A 23,425-nucleotide genomic window follows, 5' to 3' on the forward strand; every position below is an offset into this window, starting at 1 on the left:
GCTGACATTCAGATAATGTTTGTATCAGGGTGCACAAAACATTCCTTTGATGTTGCAAGAACATTGACAGAACAGCGTTTCTAAGTTTTTAAAGGTTCCCAGAACATTTAATTAGGTTATGGGAACAGTGTGGGTACAAGATATGCTCAGTTGTGATGACATTCCATGTTTAAGTTAGGTTGCTCTCGACATTCCCTTAATGTTTTAAGAATGTTGACAGAACACCTGGTCCAAAATTTTAAGGTTCCCAGAACATTTAATTAAGTTATGGGAGTTGTCTGGATGTTGCAAGAATGTTAACATATTGTACTTAAGAGGTTGCAAAGAACATACCCACAATGTTGCACAATGTTCCACAATTTCCAAATGAGTCTGTTTTTATTACTTGTATTTGTTTTAGGTTTTGCATACCATTCCATTGATGTTCACACAATATATATTTTAATGTTTTTGGGATGTTATCATCATAATGTTAATAAAACCATAAATAGAACTTAATGGGAATCTTAGCTAATGTTCTGGGAATTTTCCTGATTTCCTGGGATAGCTCGAATCATTTTATTTTAGTTTATAAAAAATGTTCCTTGTCATTGGAACTTTTCTGTTACAAAGCTCTGCTCATACTATAAGGAGGGATCTTTTTTTTTTTTTGTCCAATATTGAAACACAAATAATCCTAGATTCATCACAATAAATGTACTGAAGTAACAGAATGGCTTGTAAGAGATATGGTCCTATCAATTGTTATAATATAGGGACTACAATAATCAGACACATAAAATCTAAAAACTATCTATCTAATGTATATTATTTGCTGTCTGTTATCTCTCACCCTAGACGTGAACATACTGCTGGTGGGAAGGTGTGAGAAGGGAACTGTGTAGCCAGCTGGTGGCTCTGCAGGGGCTATGGGGGCTCGACAGAGGATGGGGGACACAACAGGGACTAGGAGACTTTTGGAGGAGTGATGGGGAGTCAATATGTGGCTGGGGTCTTGGACAGTAAGAGCTGCTGCTACAATGTGAGACATCACAGGGCATTGAGACTACTATAGGGCTTTCATCTACAATCTTAGAACAAAAGTATCCAAAATGGTTCTTCGGCTGGTTTTAGGTAGAACCCTTTTTGGTTCCATGTATCACCCTCTCTGGAAACGGTTCCACATGGAAGCCCAAAAGGGTGATATCTGGAATCCAAAAGGGTTCTACACCTTTTGTTTCTAAAGCTGTATATAAGTGTCATATTAAATATTACATACCAACCAGTTAGAATTAGAGTCTATGGGATTTACTGAACAAGACTGGTGGCTCACTTCTGAGGTCCAGACAAGTGTGAAACTATGTTTATATATGATACGGCTGTATGTGTGTATCCATTCATTAGTGGGTGTGTGCGTTTGTTCATTTTTGTGTGTACAGTATATGTATGCGTATGTGTGTGACTGTGTGTACATTCACGCTGGGTTGGGGACAGGGCCACAGGTGAGGTCTCTCTAAATTACACTCACAAGTGGCCATTAATTATAGATGACATCCTGGTCAGACAAACGATTTCATCCTCAAATGAGGTCCGAGGGCGGCCCCTGCCCGGGTCCACAGGGGCCCTGTGGGGAAGCAGTTTGGGAGTGTGTGTGGCAGTGTGCGAGTGGATCCAGTGGGCCCTGCGCGCACGGCAGGCTTTGATGAACACACTCATTATGCTAAAAAGCGCTCCATGCCTGGGCTTCCCTGTGCCTCCAGGAAAGGTTAACGCCAGAGTGGTTCAACAGAACAGCCACAGGCTACATGAGGGAGAGTGGTAATATAACCAGTGCTTAAGACAGTAGTAGTAATAGTAATAGACTGCCATACATCAAATACAATACCTCAGGCTTAGAACACAGACCTGTGTTTGTGGCCATTGAACTGTTGCTAACAGGTTATTGAAATTGGCTGAAAGTTTAACTGTTTTTGAGGGTACAAAGGCAAAAACGACGAGAATCTCTCTACCTGGCTATAAATCACGTATTTTTCTTTCTCCCCCCCTCCCTCCCTTACATTCTCTCTCTCTTTCTGAGGCAGAGATTAGTGTGTAATTACATGGGAGATCAGTAACAAAGAGAGAGAAAAAGGAGCAGTATATTTTAACTAGGCAGAGGGAGGTAGTGTGTGGCGTCGTCACGGGTCGACTGATTGTCTTACTTTTAATCCTCGACCTCATTATCACCTCTTGGTCAGGCTGCAGTCAGTAAATGAATCTATCTGCCGACGTGTCAAATCTTCACACATTCTTCCTCATAACCGCCCAGAGGTGCCAAAACAGAGAGGGAGTCACCCCCGGCCCGGCCCCTGTATTCATTACATTCATCAACCAAATCCCCTCGTTTCATAATTTAAAACACAATATGCCATTATTTTGTTGCTAATTAAACCTGATCAAATATGTATGTCTTCTTTAAGGTCAACCCGATGACAAATGTAATTGACATGCTCTGAAGAAAGAGAGAAAGACTCGCAGTCTCTGTTGTGATTTCGATGGGGGAGGAAGGTAGGAATGGAGTGGGGGGATTCATTGTAACTTAGTAGTCTCTCATGCCAGGCCTGATGGCTGCTGAAAGACAGTAATACAGTAACTGAGAGATGGTGAATGTATCTGATTTGGAAGAGTCAGACATGTATAGGCAGTTCAACTGTGACACGTGGGAATGTGTGTCAGGCTGTGTTTTTGAGTTGGGGCTGCTGTGAACTTTTAATGTGTCTTGGTGTTGGCTTTACACAGGCCCAAGTGTTCTATCCTGTACAGACAGTGTTCTCTGCCTTACAACCGCTATTGAACACTGTTCATACACTCGGAAGGAAATATATATATATATATATATATCCCATTTAGCAGACGCTTTTGTCCAAAGCGACTTACAAGTCGGCTGGGGCCACTACTTTTACATATGGGTGGTCCCAGCGGGAATCGAACCCACGACGCTTGGCGTTGCAAGCGCCATGCTCTACCGACTGAGCCACACAGGAAATGGCTCCATGATAAGTTGCATTCTACTTGCAATGGACATGAGCCCCTTGGACAAATCCAACAAAATATATGCTACCTTGAAAAACTATAATCATGCATTATTCAATTGGCAAGGATAGTGTGTAATAGAGAGATCCTAAACCCATTCCCTCCTGTAAATTATTCATTGAATTCAAATAACAGATGGTATAATTTTCTTAAAATATCTCAATCATTTTTCACATGGGCTTAAAATGGTATAAAACAATATATTTGATGTCTTTGTATACATGTTTTGTGTACTGTGTATTAATATATATAGCCATATAGTGTTATTGATTGATATTAACAGTTTGGGAATTGAGATTTAACCCAATGATTTAAAAAGATGCAGTGTGGCTAAACCTGTACCTTCAATGTATGGCTACACTAGCATTGGAATATGCCTAAAACACACATACTGGAGAGAAAAAACCACAAACTGCAATACAAGGAAAAATTGAGTACCCTCCCATATATAATTTTGCACTGCAGCAACCCTTGCAGATCACGTAGCCGAAACAAACCTTTGGATAATAGTTTGCTAAATGTTGAACTAAAGTCAGAGTAAATATGATAAATGAATACAAATGGGATTATTAGGAGACTGTGTGTCATCACTCCGACAGATACACGATGTCAAACTACCCAAGCAAATTCAATTACCCACGCCATTACTCCCTACTGCTAGTGGAGACGTATTGGTCATGTTAAATATTAATGGGAACATAGACGCCACATTTGTTCATCTCCAACGATATTTAAGGTAATCACAGATGCTAAAATTTGAGGCATGTCCATTTACTGCATCAAGTGACTACTGAAGAAAGAAGAAGAAGAAAGAGTCTATTGCAATAGGAGGGTTCCAGCCATGTTTTTAAAGGACCAAGGTTCAGTATTGTATAGAGCTTTCTGACTTGGTGAGTATTTCTGTTCACAGGTGTCACACTACCAGAGGTCTTGAATGCCACTTGTTTCCCATATTGCTAAATGAAGGATCCACTTCAGAACTATCCCTAGTATGTTTGAACTGTATACTCTGACAGAACCTACTGTATACATTGACCAATCAAACAATCTAAAAGTCCCCCTTGTACCAATGCAAAATCCGCCTGACTCCTAAATATATTTGTAGTAAATAAAACAAACAAATTCAGAAAGACATGGTCTATAGTATGAGGAAAGAGAGAGAGGAAATACCAGAGTTAACCTTACACCAGTAAGAAGTGGCAGCTTCACAGGTGCTGACAGTCAACAGGGGGGGAGGAGTTAACATGCAGTGTTGGTTAAAACCCAACAACACATACCTGCTGTTAAAGCGTTCAGGGTGTCTCTCCCTCATCATGTGGAACCGATGTGCAATGGAAGCATCCTAAAATAAGGGAGAGAAAATAACATGGACTCAGCAATGACTTTTTTACTAATGTATGCAGTGGAAAAGGCCTATTAATCAGTTACTGTATAAATAAGGGGTACATTACTAGTCAAAGATTAGTAACCAACTCACCAACTCATTCCATTTTTTGTCATTTATTTGTAAAACAAAATAATGTTTTGGTTGCTACATGATTCCATGTGTGTTATATCATAGTGTTGATGTCTTCACTACTATTCAACAACGTAGAAAATAGTTCAAATAAAGAAAAACCCTGGAATGAGTAGGTGTGTCCAAACTTTTGACTGGTACTGTATATTAGGGGTATAAAACTGTATACATATTTTCATTTTGTAATAAGCTACAAAGACTAAAAGAGTTTACATTTACATGTGGGATATTGTTATTTAAATTAATACATTTATGAGATACAAAGATGTCGCAAAATATAGGCAAGATGTTGGTACTAAAACCAATACGATGGCTTTTTAACATCAATTAAAGTCGACTTCTTCCCCTCTGCTGATAAGCATCTCAGCCAACTTTCTATTGCACCCAAACAACGACACATATGCCCAATGCATATTGATATGCCTAAACAGAACCAGGGTGTTTTTCAATTCCTGGCCAACTGGAAGGCGGGCGGTGGTAGAGGTTTGAGCCAGGGATGAGGGTATTGACAGAGAGCTTGACGAACAGCACGCCGTCTTTCCACACAGGCTAATTAATTAAACACACATTGCTAGTAATCACAGCTCCCAACGTACAGGATGCTGCCGGCTCCCCTGGCAACCAACTTGTTCTCTCCCTCTCTCTCTCTTTCTCTCTCTCTGACCCGGGGCTAGAAGTGCACCACATTGGTAGACTCACTGGTAGTGTTGTGTGTGTGTGTGTGTGTGTGCTTGAATGCATGCAGGCATGTTTGATGATAATGACAGACTGAGATTGACAGCTACTCTATTAATCAAGAGAATCTAAGGAAAGAAAATCTGTGCCTGTTTGTTGAAAATTCGGTGTATTCTATGAAATGCTACCAAAAAAGTAGACTACCCTTGGGCCATTTGAAGATGAAACCTCACTAGAATTTACCATGGTCTTTGTGAGTCACGATGATTGCCAAGTAAAAACAACAACTGACAAATAGTCTTCAACCACAAAAAGGGGGGAAAACTTCAGGAAACTTTTAGGGTTTGTTCCTATCCCCCCCACTTGAGCAATCTGTTTTGACCCGCTCCATGTTGAGTGGCTCTATTGAAACGCCAGCCACAGGGAGGACCCCCTGCTAGCTCTCAGTACAACATGTAGGAGAAACCAAAAAAATCAATGCCGTTTTCTTCATGTCTTTTCAAGACGCTGTTAAATAAAGACCAAAGAATTTCCAAGATCCCCGCAGACTCTATTTATCTTCAACATGAGCCAGAAGAGGTGAGATGATGGATATATCTGAAAGATTGGAACTTGATTTTCTTACAAACAGGACAATAACTGAAAACAAGAGAGTGAAAGGAAGGAGGAGTTGTTTCCCTTTTGGTTTGAAATCTGTGAAAATATACTGCAGCTCAGAAACCAGTGAGCAACCACTTCAAGTAACCTTCAAATTGAAGAAGGTACACTATAACCTTGTATACAATACGTCAAATCAAAGCTAATTTTATTGGTCACGTACACATATTTTGCAGATGTTATCACGGGTGTAGCGAAACGCTTATGTTCCTCGCTCCAACAGTGCAGTAATACCTAGAAATACTAAACAATACACGCTAATCCAAAAATTCAAATAAAGGAATTAAGAAATATATAAATATTAGAACGAGCAACGTCAGAGTTCGGTGTGCATAGACATTGGTATGTATAGACATTATGGACAGTATATGAATGGAAAATGTGTTTACAGTAGTAGTTATATAGGATGAACCTTGACTAGAATACAGTATATACATAAGAAGTGGGTAAAACAGTATGTAAACATGATTAAAGTGACCAGTGTTCAATGACTATGTACATATTGCAGCTGTCTTGAGTACCGGGTGTTAGCCGGCTTGTAACAGTGACTAAAGTTCAGGGCAGTTTACTGGGCGGAGGCCAGCTAGTAGTGACTATTGAAAAGTCTGATGGCCTGGAGAAAGTAGCTGTTTCTCTGTCCCAGCTTTGATACACTTGTACAGTCTCCGCCTTCTAGATGGTAGCGAGGTGAACAGGCCGTGGCTCGGGTGGCCAAGGTCCTTGATGATCTTCTTGGCCTTCCTGTGACACCAGGTGCTGTAGATGACCTGGAGGGCAGGCAACGTGCCCCCGGTGTGGTGTGGGGCTGACCACAGCACCCGCTGGAAAGCCCTGCAGTCCCGGATGGTGCAGTTAACATACCAGGCGGTGATACAGCCCGACACAATGCCCTCAATGGTGCATCTGTAGAAGTTCCTGTCCTTCCTGTAGAAGTTCCCGTCAGTCTTTAACTGTAACTAGATGGACTGCTACTGCAACTACATTCCACTAAAGCTACTTTGTTCCTCAGGGCCAATTTAATGTAGCGCAGGTTCACATGTACAATAAGAGGACATTAACAGTAGATTATCTGAGCTGATGATACAAACACCTTCAACCTCAATCCCCAAACAGCAGTAGGACAATGAAGTCTCACTCTCACACTCCCTCTCACTCATCTTGGGGGCGCCTTAAAATAATTACCATTGTAAAACTCTGGCATCCAAATTAATACAGGACGTCTGTAATGTAATGTGCCCTCATAGCTCAAAATTTAGTCCAATTATGAGTGGTGCTCAGGCAGCTGATGACTCTCCTTCACGGGGAGAGTAATGACTTTGACATGCGAGCCTGGGTCATTAGACGAACTGACTGCATCATCTTAGGACCTCCTCTGTGATTAGGTCTGTTCCTTCAGCACACTAAGCCCTGATTGAGATCATTACACTTCACGTCACTTTAACGTCCCCATAAAGGGATGGCAACATTAATTCCATTCAACTGGACGGAATGGCTGGATTGGAAGGATAGGAACAGGAGGTGTGCTAAAATAGTTGACGATGTGGTCGGATGATGGTCTATTGGGAAGACTTTATGACTTGGCGTTTGGTGTAAATCTTGTAAAAATGGAAGAGGAAGTTGTAGGTGATCCTGGTACTTTGTGAAGTTTGACAGGGATGGTGGGTTTAAAATATGTTTTGAAATATACTCACCCCATCCAACACGGTTACCCGTTCATTCACCAACCCCTGGGCTTGTGCAAGTTCAAACACGCCTTTCGGTTTGTGCAAAGCCCCAGCCCACTTCAACGCCTGATGCAATGGCAGGTTGATGCTTATTGTCATGAATCTGAAATTAGCGATTTCCGCTGGATGGGCCAGCTGCAAAGTAAAAATTGGCTATATTGTAAAAATTCAGGAAAAACAAAAATTTGATTTTTGGTCTTAATTTAAGGTTCGGCTTAAAATCAGATTTTATGACCTGGTGGCTGTGCCAGCTAGGAACCATTCTGTAGAGCTGCCTCCTGTGCAATAACAACAATGAATGCCAACCGGTGTTGCAATGCTTAGAATTTTTGAGACGAAAAAAAGATGTGTACTCTGCACATGAAATGTTTGAAATCCAATAATAAGATGCTTATGATTACACTTTTTTTGTGGCTCGACATAGTGAACCCTTTTGGTTACTACTGATCCTCCGAGGTTGACTCGGCAGAAATGTCATTACAGAAACAATCTTTCTTCATCTGCATAATCTCTGAGGTAATTATTAGCTTGACTTGTTTTGTAATCTTTATTGTATTCAGTGTTTCTTTCCAACGGAAAGCAAGATTTGATGTGAAATGTGACAAAATATATCACACTCAATTCCATCGAGAGCTCCAAGTCTTCCTAATCCTGGGAAAACAACTTCATTTGTCAACACGTTTGTTAGATACTAATCCCACTGTTAGAAGGCCATGAAAATAGTGTTATAACAATGAAGTCTATTGGTTGCAATGGCTTAAAGTAATACTTCTGCTAAGGCTGCTACCCTTCTTTGGTTGAAGGTTATTGCAATATCTGTACATACATTCAGAATACATGTTTTGCCTCAAGCCATGACGAATATTGAGGAATTATGAGAGAAATTATCTTTATTTATTCCAATGCTTACAACCCCGTCTGTTAAGTGGACCTACCTTCATCAATACGGGACAAAGCCAAGGTATTTATTTGACTAACATTTCTAAGGACATGCATCCCTCATTTCCACGTCATGTTCGAATGTCACAACACCAAGATGCTGCTGTCTCCCAACCTGCAAATGTCAATTACCGTATTTCCCCTGACATTTATCAGTAATGACCCACACGAGCTGGGTGTAATCAGTGTCATTATGTTGAAGATGGACAGAGATGGGCCTGACTCTTCTGTTGATGAGTTTAAAGGTGCGTAACACCACGCAGATGCACAAAATACAACATATTCTTCAATCAGAGGTGGTTGAAGCTTTAACACATCTCAATAAAGGCGTATTAACTAGCATTTGATCAAAATGAGTAAGATTACTCAGAAGAACATATGATTGTGTTGCTTCTTTAAATTCGGTATACAGTATCCAATTTATCCAATTGAGGCCTTTGTATAGATCATTCGATTGAAATGGATGATCCACGATAAGCATGAAGCTGTCAGTCGTGTTGTTTTAGGTGAGAGCCTTAGATCAAACATGGCCCTTTCCTATTGACTAGTCCAGTTTGTTCACCCACCGTTCTTGCTGAAAGGGATAGATCATTTCAGATATTTAGATATGTGTTTACTTATCTTGAAAGCAGTCTATGGACAAGGAGTGACTGCAATCCACACTTTCGTTTTGTTAAAATAGACAATGCCAAGATTTGCTAATATTAGGAAACAAATATTTCAAATCGCTGAACTAGGCCTTTAATGTGACATATGCTCTGTATATTAGTGTAAATAACTCACCACCCCAATAGAGAAATAGTTGTTGACGATGCTGTAAGGCACAGGGTCTCCCCTCTCTTCCTTGTCCGTGGGTGTGACGTTAATCTTCCAGCGGTCCAACATCACCTCAGAGCTGTTCTCTATGCCCCTCAGGATGTTCAGAATGCTCTCTCCCTCATAACCTAATACACAAACAACATAGGATAGCTTATGTTGTAGATAATACCCCAGAACATAATCTAAAACCTGTTACAGTATAGGCCATAAGTATTTTATTATAACATTATTCTCTGTAACTATTTACGCCTACTGATTTATTCCTACATGAAAACATAGGTAACATTTACAGTCAAAGGAGAAAATTAATATATGTTCAAATCTAAATTCAATCTCATGAATCATGTAATTGGACAAAAAAAATGAGGCCACACATTTGTGAAAAAATTGCACACTTTGGATCAGTAAATTGCTATTAAACATACCTCCTCCCCATCGCAGACACCTTGCCAGGTCATTTCCTGTTCCAAGGGGAAGTACACACACAGGGGGGTTCCTGTCCAGATTGGCCTTATCTACACAAGGGGTACAACAAAAACATCATACTGTGTTATTATTACTATGCCATTGAGCAGACGCTTTTATCCAGAGCAACTTACAGTCAAACAGGGCTCCCGAATGGTGCAGCGGTCTAAGGCACTCCATCTCAGTGCTAGAGGCGTCACTACAGACCCTGGTTCGATTCAAGGTTGTATCACAACCGTCCGTGAGTGGGAGTTTCATGTAACCTTACTTGACCAGGCAAGTCAGTTAAGAACAAATTCTTATTTACAATGACAGCCTACACCGGCCAAACCCGGGACAACATCGGGGCAATCCCCCCTACGGGACTCCCAATCACGGCCGGTTGTGATACAGCCTGGATTCGGATCAGGGTGTCTGTAGTGACGCCTCAAGCACAGAGATGCAGTGCCTAAGACCGATGCGCCCCATAGGGTGGCGCACAATTGGCCCAGCGGCAGAGCACCTCACCCCCACATTCGGACCACAACAACAAAACTGAACACGGTTCCACTTTAATATACTGTATACATTTTTATTTAACTTTCATTTGCCCAGGTCTCTGAGTAAAAAAATAAAAATCCCATTCAGTGCAGCATGGTTATCTGACCATCACTCAAATCTAAACTCTGACATCTGTGCAACAACAAACGGTGATGTGAATGTCCAGTCTCACAGGCTATTTCAGGAGTAGCATTCATTCTGTCCATGTTATTACTTCTCTTTGTCTTGATTGATAAAAAATGGAGGCAATTTTTAAAGGCAGAACCAGGAATAAGTCTTCAAGGAAAAATGGATTTGAGGCTGTTTCTCAAATGACGACTAATATGCCGATTTTGAACTCACATAATCATCCTGTTTTACCTCCCTTGAACACGCCGGCTTGGACGTAATGAAAATGTTTATATACAAATCATAAAAGTATATTTGATGTTTTCTTGCAAAATAACAAGAGCACAGTTAATTTCACCAAAGTAATACAAAATTAATAATAATTGAAATGCACAAAAAAATGTCACTGTATGGCACAATTGTACAGGTTTTGAAGAAAGCACAATGAAATGTTAAGGAAAGAAGGCAAATGTTATAATGCAAAAGTTATGTTATATTTAGAATTGAGAGGACCAAATTCATACTTAGGCCTAGTTCCATTCATCCCACTAGTATAATCACTAGTATTTACCAGGATGTGTTCACCAGTCTGTTCACCAATGTAGCACTGGTGTGGCAGTGGAAGTGCACACTCACCTATGAAATCCAGAATCCAACCGACTGTCCCATCCCCACCACAAGCTAACACTCTGAAATCTGGAACCTCTCGGAAGAAATTCAACCTTGAACACAACAAAAAAATCATATACACAATATCAATCATGTAATGCAGGAAATAATCCCTTTTTTTAGAGAGAAACACATTATTTTCTTTATTTACTTTAATTCAATAAAAATCTTCAGACATTCTGCCCTGAGAAAATGCACTATTTTGTCCAACAGTAAATTGAACTCAAAGATACCTTATTCAAAGGTACTGGACGTGTTTTATCTCCATACTTATCCCTATTTTATCTCACATCTACAGTATATTGTAACTCTGCTGCACTGGAGCGGCTCTGCAAAGGCCCCTATAATCTCTCAAAATAACACATATCACATTGACAATTATTCCTTCAGCCAGCTAGTCTGTTCAGAGGCTAATCGGATCAAGATGGCCAATGTTCAGTCCAACTTCTTCCGTTCCTTCACAATAACAAAGCCCTAACTGAATCAGGGAGCCTCCAAACCTCATACGGCGGATAAATGATTCGCTCAATTACTCTCCAACTGGGACTGCAAACCGCATTAGGTGCAAAACAGACGGCCGCGAACATGAAAGGCAACTTTGGGGATATTTAAATACCAAGAAACAAACACTTCATTTGGGCTAATTGCATTAGCGCTAGTGCTAATTGACAGCAGTGTGTGCGGCTGCCTCAGCCTGCTAGTGACCACGGTGACGAGTCACCTTGCTAATGCCAACCGCATTACGTACACTTCACCAAATATTAACAAGGTTACAGCCGGGCAAGGTCATCTGGAATGTTCCCAACTAAAGATAGAGTGGGGCTTCTTCTGAGTGCAACACGTCTCTTAGAGCCTCGTCAATAAACATGGCCTTCCCAGCCAACAAAGCTCCAAACACAGAGAATCAATACTGAAGACACAATATGGCCGACAATGTCAATTTCAAATCTTACGACTGTGTAAGATAAATATATGGCATAAAGACATTATTTTGCCCCTCTGGGCCACTGTAATTATGAGCATAAACTTAACTGTCTACAAAAGTTTATATTGGACTTTTCCTCTTCGCAAACCATTTACATTCTGCTTTCAAAACCTAATCAAAGTCCAGCAACATCAGAGCACGGCAGTGACGTGTTCCTGCATTTCAGAATGTTCCGGAATTGGTGTGTCTAAAACAAAAGGGGCGGCACCTTGTGCATCGAGATGATCTGCTCATCTTCTTAATCATAGACACGCATAGTCCAACAACCCCAGACCCATGCCTGTGCAGCCTACAGCAGTATACGTGATCACACATCAGCATGCCTCGCGTCACTCACAATATTTCACTATTCCCACACACTGTAACCAATACTAGACTCAAGCACAGTGTTGTTGTCTCACTGTTTGTGATCTCCGATCTCACCTTTCAATCACGTCTGCATATGAATCCGGATTGAGTGAGAGGCTCAAATTGAGAGACCTCCCCTGCATGAGATGTTGGATATTATGACTGGGCAACAGCAGAATACATTAGGGCTTTGTAAACAGTCGCTCATCCACCACCCTGATTCCACATGTAACTTGAGGATAATAATGATAGTTGAATCATGACTGTAGAGTGTTCTGTGCACTTTAGGTGATGTTGCTTAGTCTGTGTGAGATGATTAGAGCAGAACTTACCCAGGCATGGGTCCGTTCTTGGCCAGGTTGTATACCTGCCTAGGGTTTAAGAGGTACTGGAATTTTCTGTAGATCCTGGAGGAGAGGAGCGGAGAAGAGAGAAGAGGAGAGGAGAAAAGAGGAGAGTAGGAAAGAGGAGAGTAGGAAAGAGGAGAGTAGGAAAGAGGAGAGTAGGAAAGAGGAGAGTAGGAAAGAGGAGAGTAGGAAAGAGGAGAGTAGGAAAGAGGAGAGTAGGAAAGAGGAAAAAAAGAGAAACAAGGAAAGAAGAGGATAAAATTGTGTCAACCAGCAATATAGTGTTGAGTTGACCCACAGAAACATCTCCCCCTTACAGCTACCACAGAACATCTGGTTCGTGAAGAAAAGTCCAAATGCAAACGCTTAATTGAAATGTGATCAACTGAACCTCTGTACAAAGTCCTTATGCCGTTTTGCTACAGTATGATTGACAGCTCCAATGCCGAGGACGAAGTCATTAGAAAGACTAATTCATTTTCATTTCAATTTCATTATATCAACTGGCTCAAGTCATATTTTGATCTCATCATTTAAACAAATGAGGACTGGAGTAATAAGGAGTAGAATGAATGTGTTCAGTAATAACCCAATTAGGCCCTGGGTTAAAGAAGGAGGTCTAAATCTATACACTGACAACCAGGGATGTGACAGTCAAAGACAGTGCCATCTAAGAACCTCTGCAGAATCAACCAGGAGTCTGTAGGTCAATGTTATTGTGTTTCTATTTGACTAACTAAGCCTTGAGCACTCTGTGTGCAGCCAGGCTTTGCAGCTCTTTGATTGAAGAGCAGTTCTGAGAATCCCATTTATTTATTTTTTTACAGAGAGTTAGAGTGTGGGGAGAGAGTGTGCTTACCTGTCTCCCTGCTTCCCTCCACTCTTTGGATTCACAAACACTAGCAGAGGATGAGTTCCCTCTATTGTTGTGATCTATGCAAAATATATCAAAACAGAAAGAGATTTCAGTCCAATTGCTTATGATGCAGTAGGCTGATCTGACGTTAGAGTATAGAGTAAAATCATTATTATAAACAGTGAATACAAAAAACATTCATATTTACTTAAAACATTGCCTGGCTGCTTCACCCTGGCCTCTCTTGTTATTGTTAAGGTTCAAACATTTATCATGTGAACAACAGCCAATACCCAACAAAATCCCAGGAAATTGAACAAAGATAACCCTCCTTATTCAAGTTATAACCATCACCATCTCCTGATTGGGAGAAGCACTTTGAGTCTTGCGTGACATGGGGGCCATCCTTAGGGACAAGCCTCTTCACTGCTACCTCTGGTAGAGCAGTGGACAGAGAGAAGCAGCAGGCCACTTCCACGGAGGAGGCAGCCAGGGCTGGGGCGAGGCATAAACAAAACAAGCCCTAATCGCGGGCTGAAGCCTACGAGTTGGCCTTCCTGCCGCTCAGTGGCGGGCGGCGGTGACAGTGCGCCCGTGCATCTCCTTGACACAGATGAAGCTCTTAACTCTCCCTGTCTGCTATCCCAGCAGGCCGAGCGGTGGATTAATGAGCTCCCTGTCCAGCCAGGAGTGATCCATTACTTCCTCTAATTATAAATAATAATCCTGATTATTACTCTGGTTAGCCGGAGAAGGCAGAGATGGATGTGGCGGGGAGATGATTCAGGTTGATTGTCACCGGTTGTCTGTCTGTTAGATATTAGGGAGGATTTGGATGGAGCTGATTCTTGTTTTGTTCACCAGTAGAAACGAATCTCATATTAATCCCACCAGTGTCATTTCATATTATCCTGCGCCCATCAAAGGCTAAATTGTGGTTAGATTAGAAATGTCAATTTACAGTACACATTCTTCACAAATTTCTACAAAATTTTGAATAAAAATTAAAATGTTTGGATTGTCACCTGTAGTCCTTGGCCATCCACTGTGACCGAGTTGGCTCTCTGCATCTTCCCTCTGCCTCCTGATTGGCTGGATCTGGAATCTTTCCTCACCGTAGACTGTCTTTCCTGGGGGTCAAAGTGCAGACAGTAGAAATGGACACCTTGAAAACAATCTAATAGACATTATCAAAAAGATATTGCCTCTATAAATATGGGAAACTGTGATCTATGTATGAGGAAATATACATATATTTTCATAAAGCTATCATGTGGTGAATTTGTATATAAGCAGAAAATGGCATCGTTTTGAAAGTTAAACTCACCAGTACGACAGGACAGATTGTGTTGGGGGGCAGGATATGGTCCTTCAGTGGTCCACAGTCACACTCAGGTTTCACATGGGAGGCACACTTATTATGAAGCTGGATGAGGGGAAACACTCGATTACAACCATATTAGTATAAGGGTGACATTCAAGATCATAACATATTATTATTCAATGTTACCTTTAATTTGATTGTAATTCGATATTAGAGGTCAGTTCCTTTAAAATGTATGGGGGCCATAAAATATAACGTTCAGTTTGTATCAGCTATGTAGAATTGTTTTAAGCTAAACACCAAGTGCTGTTGAGTAAAAAGTAAGAGCATGTTGTGTGATTTACAAAAACACAACTCCTAACACTGGATTTATTTGAAAAAGAATGATATCAAAACAGATTTTCAATGTGGTTTATTTTCTATTAGCAGAATACTGGAAATAACTGTTACTTGGTGTAAATTGGCAAAGTGATAAGACTCGGATAAAAGGTGCAAAAAATAAATCATAAACAGCAAGAAGCAGTGGAAAATAATGAGGAGGTGGTTGATTCTCCTCGGGGGGGGAGGGGGGGACGTACCGTGACTTGGCACCACACACAGTGAAGCCCAGTCAAACCCTGGTAACACTTAATGGTTTTGTGACACTTGTCACACTTGGTCGGGCAGTTTCCCTCCACCCAGAAATGGTGCATCACCTGTGGAGCGAGAAACAGAGAGAAACAGAGGAGAAAAGCAGAACAGAAAACAAGTGAGAAATCCACAATAGTAAGAAAGAAAGAAATCAAGAAAGAAAGTAACAAAAATGTGACAATACTGTCTGTGTATTGGGCATGTATTTAAACCAGACTAAATATTGTAATTAGCTATGCTTAGTATCTGAATGAGTTGTTTAATTCCATTAGTGAGGAAGGAGCCCTGGATCTAAGCTCCGTGGAGCATCGCTGATCCGAGCGTGCCGATTAGTAAACACTCCAATTGGACGCACCTCTGTGTTTTTCTTGCTCTTCACGTAGGTTTTGATGCACGACGGAGGAGCACGGGCCACACAGCGCTCATGGACAGTGTACTTGCAAACTGGAAGAGGTGGAATACACATTTTGAACCCCCCCCCCAAACAAAAAAATCATAAAAACAACTAAGAATAGCAAACACTAAACTGAGGATGGAGACACACATTTCCGAGAGGCAATTTGGGTTACAAAAATGCCTTCTTAATGATGAAAAGATGAATGGAATAAACCTTTTGGGAATGGTAAAAATGAGTGTAGACATGAGGAGACAACTGTTGACGTTGCCATACTCACATGAGCAGCACAGCCCTTGCTTGCCCAGGCCTATAAGCATGTTCAGACACAGGTTACAGTAGGCCGGCTTGTTGAAGTGCTTCAGTCTCCACACGTGCTGCCCATCGTCTTTCACATTCTAAAGGAAAGATGACTGATTGGTTTGAGTGATTGGTTAATTATTGACTGGTTGAAGGTTGGGTGATTCGTTACATGGCAGATATAAATAGGCCATGTAAAACAAACATGCCTCTCTGACACGCACAATAAGGAATCACACCGACTGTTTTCGTGGCACTTTCATCTCCAGCGTTCGACAACGTTTGGCAACTGAATGTGGCCCATGTGAACGATTTTGATATTTCTTTTACTGTTCTCCAAAGCCATCATCTTCAGTGGGGAGGATTGCCTGGGTTCTTCCCTTTAATCCTGTGTCATTAATCGTGTCACCTATTACGTCAATCACAGCAAAATGACAGTCTGGTGTCACTGTAAGAGACTGTCTCATTAGCCTGTGATAAGTGACAACTTGTTCAAGATCATTGAAGACAAAGGCAGCAAAAGAAACTGAAAAGATGACTCCATCTAGTGGACAAGGAGAGCTGGGACATCAGTGGTGCCGTCTGACGAAGCTATTTACTAGTTTGGAAGTGGTGGGAATGTCCAGACCTTGTACCTGATTCACACAAAAGGGCCCACCCCAACCATACTGTGCTGGCTCAAATATGCTTTTCCCACATTGTCCTTTCCACCACGGTTCCAGCAACTATATTGGATGATGAACCAGGCTGGCCTAATACAGCTCGCCTTGGCTCGGTTTGGCTTGGTAGTGTGAATCAGGCTATGGTGGGTTTAAAGGCCCAGCGCAGTCAAAATTATGTTTTGTCTGCGTTTTCTATCATATTATACAACAGCTGATGAAACTAACACTGCCTGATTGTTGTGTGCAACAGGGAGGTAGCAATTGAATGCATGTTTTACAAAACAATTACATATCTAAAACATTTCTAGCCTGTCTATCTATGGGTAACAGGGAAGACGTGTTATGTTCGACCCGCACAGTTTTCCACCCAAAAACACCAGAAAATGGCCAAAAAGAGTAGAACCAGCTCATCTGCTTTTGCACTATGATCTGACTATTAGATGTTCAACGTTTCTTTTGAAATACATATTTTTAAAGGGGTAGTACCAGCAAATTTAAACAAGAGTTCAATTCACACCTCACTGAACATGAGGGACATGCGTACATTAATCACTAATCACATGAGAAATCAATCATAATCTTCAGAGATGACTGTGAAAGCAAGAACAATAACTAGGGCTTTACAATGATGGTGTAACTTGGATACATTTTAGGTTGAAGTAGATTGAAATCTTGGCACTTTAGCAAGCCTTTCTTCATATTAAAAACAAGATTCATTGAATTCTTCATGTGGTCTATATTAAAGTGCACTTCATTTAATATAACATGCTTTTAAAGTTCAATATTGGTGCATAATTTCTACTTAAAATATCAAAGGGACGCAAAAGGCACCCATTTTGTGGAACAACCCAGTTGCTGGTTGAAAATACAATCTACACAGGACCTAATTAGCAGTTTTTGCATGGACGGAGTTAAAATAAGTCAACACTGTAATTTTTACACCCCTTTTTTTACTGTGTGCCAAAAACAGCTAGTTTTCCCCACAGACTGCTACCAGAAAGTCCTAGCAAAGTTCTAGCGTGAGAAATAGTTTTTGCTTTATAAAAGCTATTTTTGTTTATTTTTTACAGTAAGGTACTACATTGTTACCCAGATATGATTTGATATTGAAATAAAAATGGCTGCATTTGGCCTTTAACTGGGCTTGAACTAAATCCTGCACACACTATGGCTTTCCAGGACTAGAATTGGACACCTCAGAGCCATACATAGACCATCTCTATGGCTCTGGTCTAGAAAATCTGCCATTGAAAGTAACAACAGTGATGATGTTTATGACTACTCACCGTCTCTAGTCCCAGTAGTACCAGTAGGGGGATGGTGGTGCAGCCTCCCTGGATCCACTCCTCTAGAGACACAGTACCGTCATGGTCATAGTCAATCTCCTGCATCATCTCCTGCAGAATCTACTCACAAACAATCAGAGACAGTACAGTGGGATCTGTCAACACAGATTAAATATATGACACCCTCATTCAAGCTTTACAAAGTTACAGTATTTTCCTGTTTTTGATATAACTGAAACTAAGGGGCCATAGATCTTTAGGTGTATGGATCTGCAGTATATTAAATGTTCATGAAAAATATGTATTTTACCGGCTTCAATTCTGTCACGTCCCATTCCAAGTACTCAGCAACATGCATCATTTGAGAGACGATGTGCTCCAGTTCCTAGAAGTAGAAAACAAATCGTGTGTCAAAACACATCTATGGTACAATAGCCATTCTTCAGTTGATGACAAACATCAATGGTTTTAGACTGATGAACAGCATGTAATAGTCAGTTGGTTCAATCTTCCCTCTCCAAAGGAGAGTTGTACAATGCACAACAAAAGCAGCTTGCAAACTGATACAGGCTTGATGACTTAATTACAATGGTTGCCCTACGGGAGGGCAATTATCATCTAGTGGAGAGTCATCACATGCAGGCCAGAGCAATGAACATGAGACAATTCACTCGCCTGCTCCTCCGCAACAAGCCAAAGCTTTTTTTTTTAAATATAACCTTTATTTAACCATGCAAGTCAGTTCAGAACAAATTCTTATTTACAATGACGGCCTACCCGACCAAACCCGGACGACACTGGGCCAATTGTGTGCTGCCCTATGGGAATCCCAATCACGGCCGGATGTGATACAACCTGGATTCAAACCAGGGACTGTAGTGACGCCTCTTGCACTGAGATGCACTGCCTTAGACCGCTGCACCACTTGGGCTTGTGTAATGTTACTTCAGATTATACTGTACAAAATATTCTACATTTCCATATGTCAGTGTCATGGTTAGAATGACTAAGATTCAGATTTCCAGAAGGTCCTCTAAATAATAATTGTATTTATAGAACATTAGGTAGCTATTATGTACAATTTTACGCAGCATGGTCTCATAGACTAGACGTAACATAGTAAATGTAAATCTGAGACACTCAAATTAGTATGATATGTTATGTTTGGTATAGTTACATAATACAGAAGGTTACTTAAGGCAAAAACGAAAGCAGGGTGGTTGGTCGGGGTGAATGGATAGACTTATAACGCGAAAGTCTAGCAACCCAAAAGGCTGTGTGTTCGTATCTCATCACGGACAACTTTAGCATTTTAGCTAATCTGCAACTTTACAACTACTTACTACTTTTTAGCTACTTTGCAACTACAAGCATTTTAGCTAACCCTTCCCCTAGCACTAACCTTAGTAACCTAACTCTTAACCCTAACCTTAACATTAACCCTAACCCCTAGCCTAGCTAATGGTAGCCACCTAGCTAACGTTAGCGTTAGCCACCTAGCTAACGTTAGACACAACAAATTGAAATTCATAACATATCATACATATTGCAAATTTGTAACATATCATATGAAATGGATGACATACAACCACAAATGAATACATGCCATACGAAACAAATTGGAGAGTCACTTGGATTTACATTTACTATGTTAAGTCTACCCTTGAGCTCAGGTTGCAGCACCAAATCATTTTTTAGTACAGTAAACAACATGGCGTGTATAGGACAGAACCAGACATGGCACTAGTATAGGCTTTAGAAAATAACAAAGATGTTGTTTCATGTAAGGCTGTGTTCAAATAATGTTTGGCATATTTTTGAATATGTATGAAGGAAAAATGATTACCGAACTATCCAGAGACCCATTCCCATCTGTATCATAGAGACGAAACATAACTGTAGAGAAAGAGATCAAACATTTATGAGTTTCAATTGTTGTTTGAGATGCAATACATGTCATTGAGACACATTTTTACTACCAATTTAGTTTCATGGATGCACTTTACTATGTTGAAGCACAAAAACTTCCTTTAGTTTTTAAGGGTACAATCAGCTATTGAACTCCCATCAATTCAAAGCAATGTTTCCCCTCATAAAAGTGTTCTTAGCATCTCAGTGTTGAAGTCTGATTGGTTCTTGCACTAGCCCCCAGCCACAGCTTAACACCATCACCATGGAAACAGACAGCTCCCTCACCAGAACAGTGGATTGGCTATCTAATACAAGAGTGACTGACAGACACACAAACACCAGTTCTATAGTAGTATAATCGTGACAACACTCTCCTCTGCCCCAAGTAATTTACATACTAATGGATATTCCCAATACGTGGAAAAAGTGTTTTTAGCCCAGTCTCAGCGTGACGCTACCCACTCCCTCAATCTCAGTAGTGGTGCGGCTAGTGACAAACCCAGCTGGATTGAAGAGGGTGAGCTGGTGAGTTCACTAAGGACTCGAAGAGGGGGGTTGTTCATTTCATATGGGGTTGACGTCAAGCTGCTGTTTGTCATACGCTAATTAGGAGCTAATTGACAGCTTCCTGCTGTGGTGTGGTCACGTCGGTCCACTGGGGCTGGAGGAAGGGAAGTGAGGTAGATGCCTGGAGGAATGAGAACTCTGCTGGAGCTGGGAAGGTGTTTGTGGTGGAGAGAGATGAGAGGAATAGCATACAGTCGAGTCACTCAGAAAAGGCATAGAGCTAAGTTATCTAACCCTATGCACCTAGAGTATAAAGACTGTTATTTATCGTTGTCATCACCTCACCTCCTCTTCAAAGCTGAACTAGTACTAGTTGCAGTAACAATAACTGAATCCACTGTGGTGACGTAGGGTATATTTCCTCAACCATACAGAACCAAGGGAATTTAGCTTGCTACTGATGATCAATACTCACTTTTTAGATGTTTCTCTTTTTGCCATGCATTCCCTGACTTTGAACAAGGTATGTAGACCAACAGATATAGCAGCTTAAATGAATGTACTGTACGTGTAAATTGAAACCTGTCATTCTTAGAAGAACCAGCAGAGGGCCTTATTTAGCTCCACAAGACATCATTGAGGCTGGATGGAAGGAGGGGTAGGGTGGGCAGAGTGGGATTCTCACTACAAGGAGAGATACTGTAGCATCCAAGGCTAAACCAATGATGTGCTCCCTGGGCCAGACCAGCTAAATTATTAACACACTTAACGCTTAATGAACGCCTCTGTTCTTCAATTATTCAGCAGTTGGATGAGAATTATAAGAACACATAAAAAGTCTGATGTTCAATTATCTAATATAATCTCATAAATAAATAAGTACACATCTAAAGTTTAAGTAGAATAAAGAGATGCCATGGCAACGCTAATAAGGGCTTTCAGTAAACATAATGATTCAAGTAGACTACAGTGAGAAGGCTAGATTGCTACTCCTGCTTAGTGGGAAATATCTGCTAATATCTGCTACTCCTACTTAGTGGGAAATATCTAGCAGTGTATTGGGATGAAGCTCTATCTCATTTGGCTATGAGTGTCTGTATTTACGGTACACAAATGTCATTATTCTCACGGGTAAACCACAAAATAACATTCTTGTTCTGGAAATCCTAATTCTGCATTATAGCCAAAGGAGCTCCAGTATACAATGGTGCAAATTTTGTCTGTCATAAATGAAGTGTACCTATGATGAAGATTACAGGCCTCTCTCATCTTTTTAAGTGGGAGAACTTGCACAATTGGTGGCTGACTAAATACTTTTTTGCCCCACTGTATTCCCCTTTTAGAGGAAAAACAATCATTAGTCCTCACACTCCAGCTTGTCCTCGGGTCGGCCACCCTCCAGCAGTGAGAGGTAGCAGACGATGTCCTTCAGTTGAACCATGCCTAGAGGTCTGGGCAGAGTCCTGGGTAGAGGGGGCACCTTCAGAGGGGTCGAGTTCCCTTTGATCAGCTTGAGGCCTGCAGAGAGAAGAAGGCCAGAGAAGAAGGTCAAAATGTAGACCGGTTAGGATCATTGCTGAGCTTTATGCCTCTAATGTCAACCTCAAACTGTCTTTCAAACTGTCTACCAATAAATCTAAATTCATGTTGTGAAATTGATTACAGATGTTATATAGGTGTGGTCTTTGCCCTTATTACGGTAGTAAATGTTGACTAGACAGCACAGATTTTAGTTTATGATGATTGTCCGTAGTACCTCAGGACACGTACAGTTTGGACATTTTGTGAAAAAGTACAAGCTGTGGCTACATACACTGCACTCAATGACTTGCCTGTAAGCTACAGTCCACAACAACAAGGCAATCTGGGGGGGTCTGACGACAGAGTTAACCATACTGAACCAATTACAACAGCACCTATCACCCAGTGAACATGCTCTTTGTGGTAGGAGGAAACACTAAAGCAGACCTAAACAACTTTAGGCTTTTATTTATCTGCTGCTGGGGTCATAGAGGTCATAGTTTCTATGCGTTCTTGATCTGTTCCTTTGCTTTTGTCTGAAGTGAAGGTACGGTGGTCCTAAGGGCAAAGTAGCTTTAACAATTCAGTAACAGTGCACGCAGACAACATAAAAGCTACTTTTCCCCTTAGGGACATCATCTGAAGGTTATAGCTGAAGTGCAGGGTCTTACCAGTAACTCTGGGCTTGTCTATTGAAGAAGAGCTGGGTTTTGGTCCCTTGTTACTGAATGATAAGAAGAGGTGTTGACAGAACTCCTCTGCCAGCTCGCTCTCCAGAAACGTATGCATGAAGACCTTGAAGCCTTCAAAGTCAATCTCCTGAAACAAGACACAGAACATGATCCTGGTTGGTATAATTCCCATGAAGGAAGCTTTGATTACCATATCATTACCAAATCATGTCTGGGAGAACAAGGAATGCATTACCTGATTGAGTATGTCTTTCTTCTATGCAGCATTGAATAAAGACATTGGGAATCTCAATAAATCAAACTTTTAAAAAAGTAAGTTACTCATATCCTGAAAAGCATACAAACAACCATGGTGTGTCATTTTCGGCATTTCCACTATAACCAAAGTAAGTAGTGCCTCTTACATTCAAATTCCAAAACTAAACCAAGATATATTGGTCTGAGGTGACGATAGACCAATACCAGTGTTGAATGTTGTTGCCATCCAAAATGACCAAGA

At 40.9% G+C, this 23,425-nt stretch overlaps 1 protein-coding gene across 1 annotated transcript in view; it reads right to left on the reverse strand.

Moving 5' to 3' along the window:
• Nucleotides 1–23,425, reverse strand: part of dgkb (diacylglycerol kinase, beta) — a 50,702-nt gene that overhangs the window by 19,228 nt on the left and 8,049 nt on the right. The window contains exons 4-20 of the mRNA XM_064949840.1: nucleotides 23,162–23,182; nucleotides 22,906–23,053; nucleotides 22,082–22,231; nucleotides 20,142–20,191; nucleotides 18,606–18,680; nucleotides 18,296–18,415; nucleotides 16,328–16,445; nucleotides 16,009–16,097; nucleotides 15,602–15,718; nucleotides 15,027–15,125; nucleotides 14,725–14,829; nucleotides 13,703–13,776; nucleotides 12,829–12,903; nucleotides 11,131–11,216; nucleotides 9,807–9,896; nucleotides 9,346–9,506; nucleotides 4,329–4,393 (exon numbers count right to left, since the gene is read on the reverse strand). Of these exons, the coding sequence (XP_064805912.1) occupies nucleotides 4,329–4,393; nucleotides 9,346–9,506; nucleotides 9,807–9,896; nucleotides 11,131–11,216; nucleotides 12,829–12,903; nucleotides 13,703–13,776; nucleotides 14,725–14,829; nucleotides 15,027–15,125; nucleotides 15,602–15,718; nucleotides 16,009–16,097; nucleotides 16,328–16,445; nucleotides 18,296–18,415; nucleotides 18,606–18,680; nucleotides 20,142–20,191; nucleotides 22,082–22,231; nucleotides 22,906–23,053; nucleotides 23,162–23,182 (1,643 nt within the window). The remainder of the gene's footprint in view (nucleotides 1–4,328; nucleotides 4,394–9,345; nucleotides 9,507–9,806; nucleotides 9,897–11,130; nucleotides 11,217–12,828; nucleotides 12,904–13,702; nucleotides 13,777–14,724; nucleotides 14,830–15,026; nucleotides 15,126–15,601; nucleotides 15,719–16,008; nucleotides 16,098–16,327; nucleotides 16,446–18,295; nucleotides 18,416–18,605; nucleotides 18,681–20,141; nucleotides 20,192–22,081; nucleotides 22,232–22,905; nucleotides 23,054–23,161; nucleotides 23,183–23,425) is intronic.

The sequence above is a fragment of the Oncorhynchus masou genome, chromosome 30, assembly GCF_036934945.1.
Source record: "Oncorhynchus masou masou isolate Uvic2021 chromosome 30, UVic_Omas_1.1, whole genome shotgun sequence".
NCBI classification, from domain to species: Eukaryota; Metazoa; Chordata; class Actinopteri; order Salmoniformes; family Salmonidae; genus Oncorhynchus; species Oncorhynchus masou.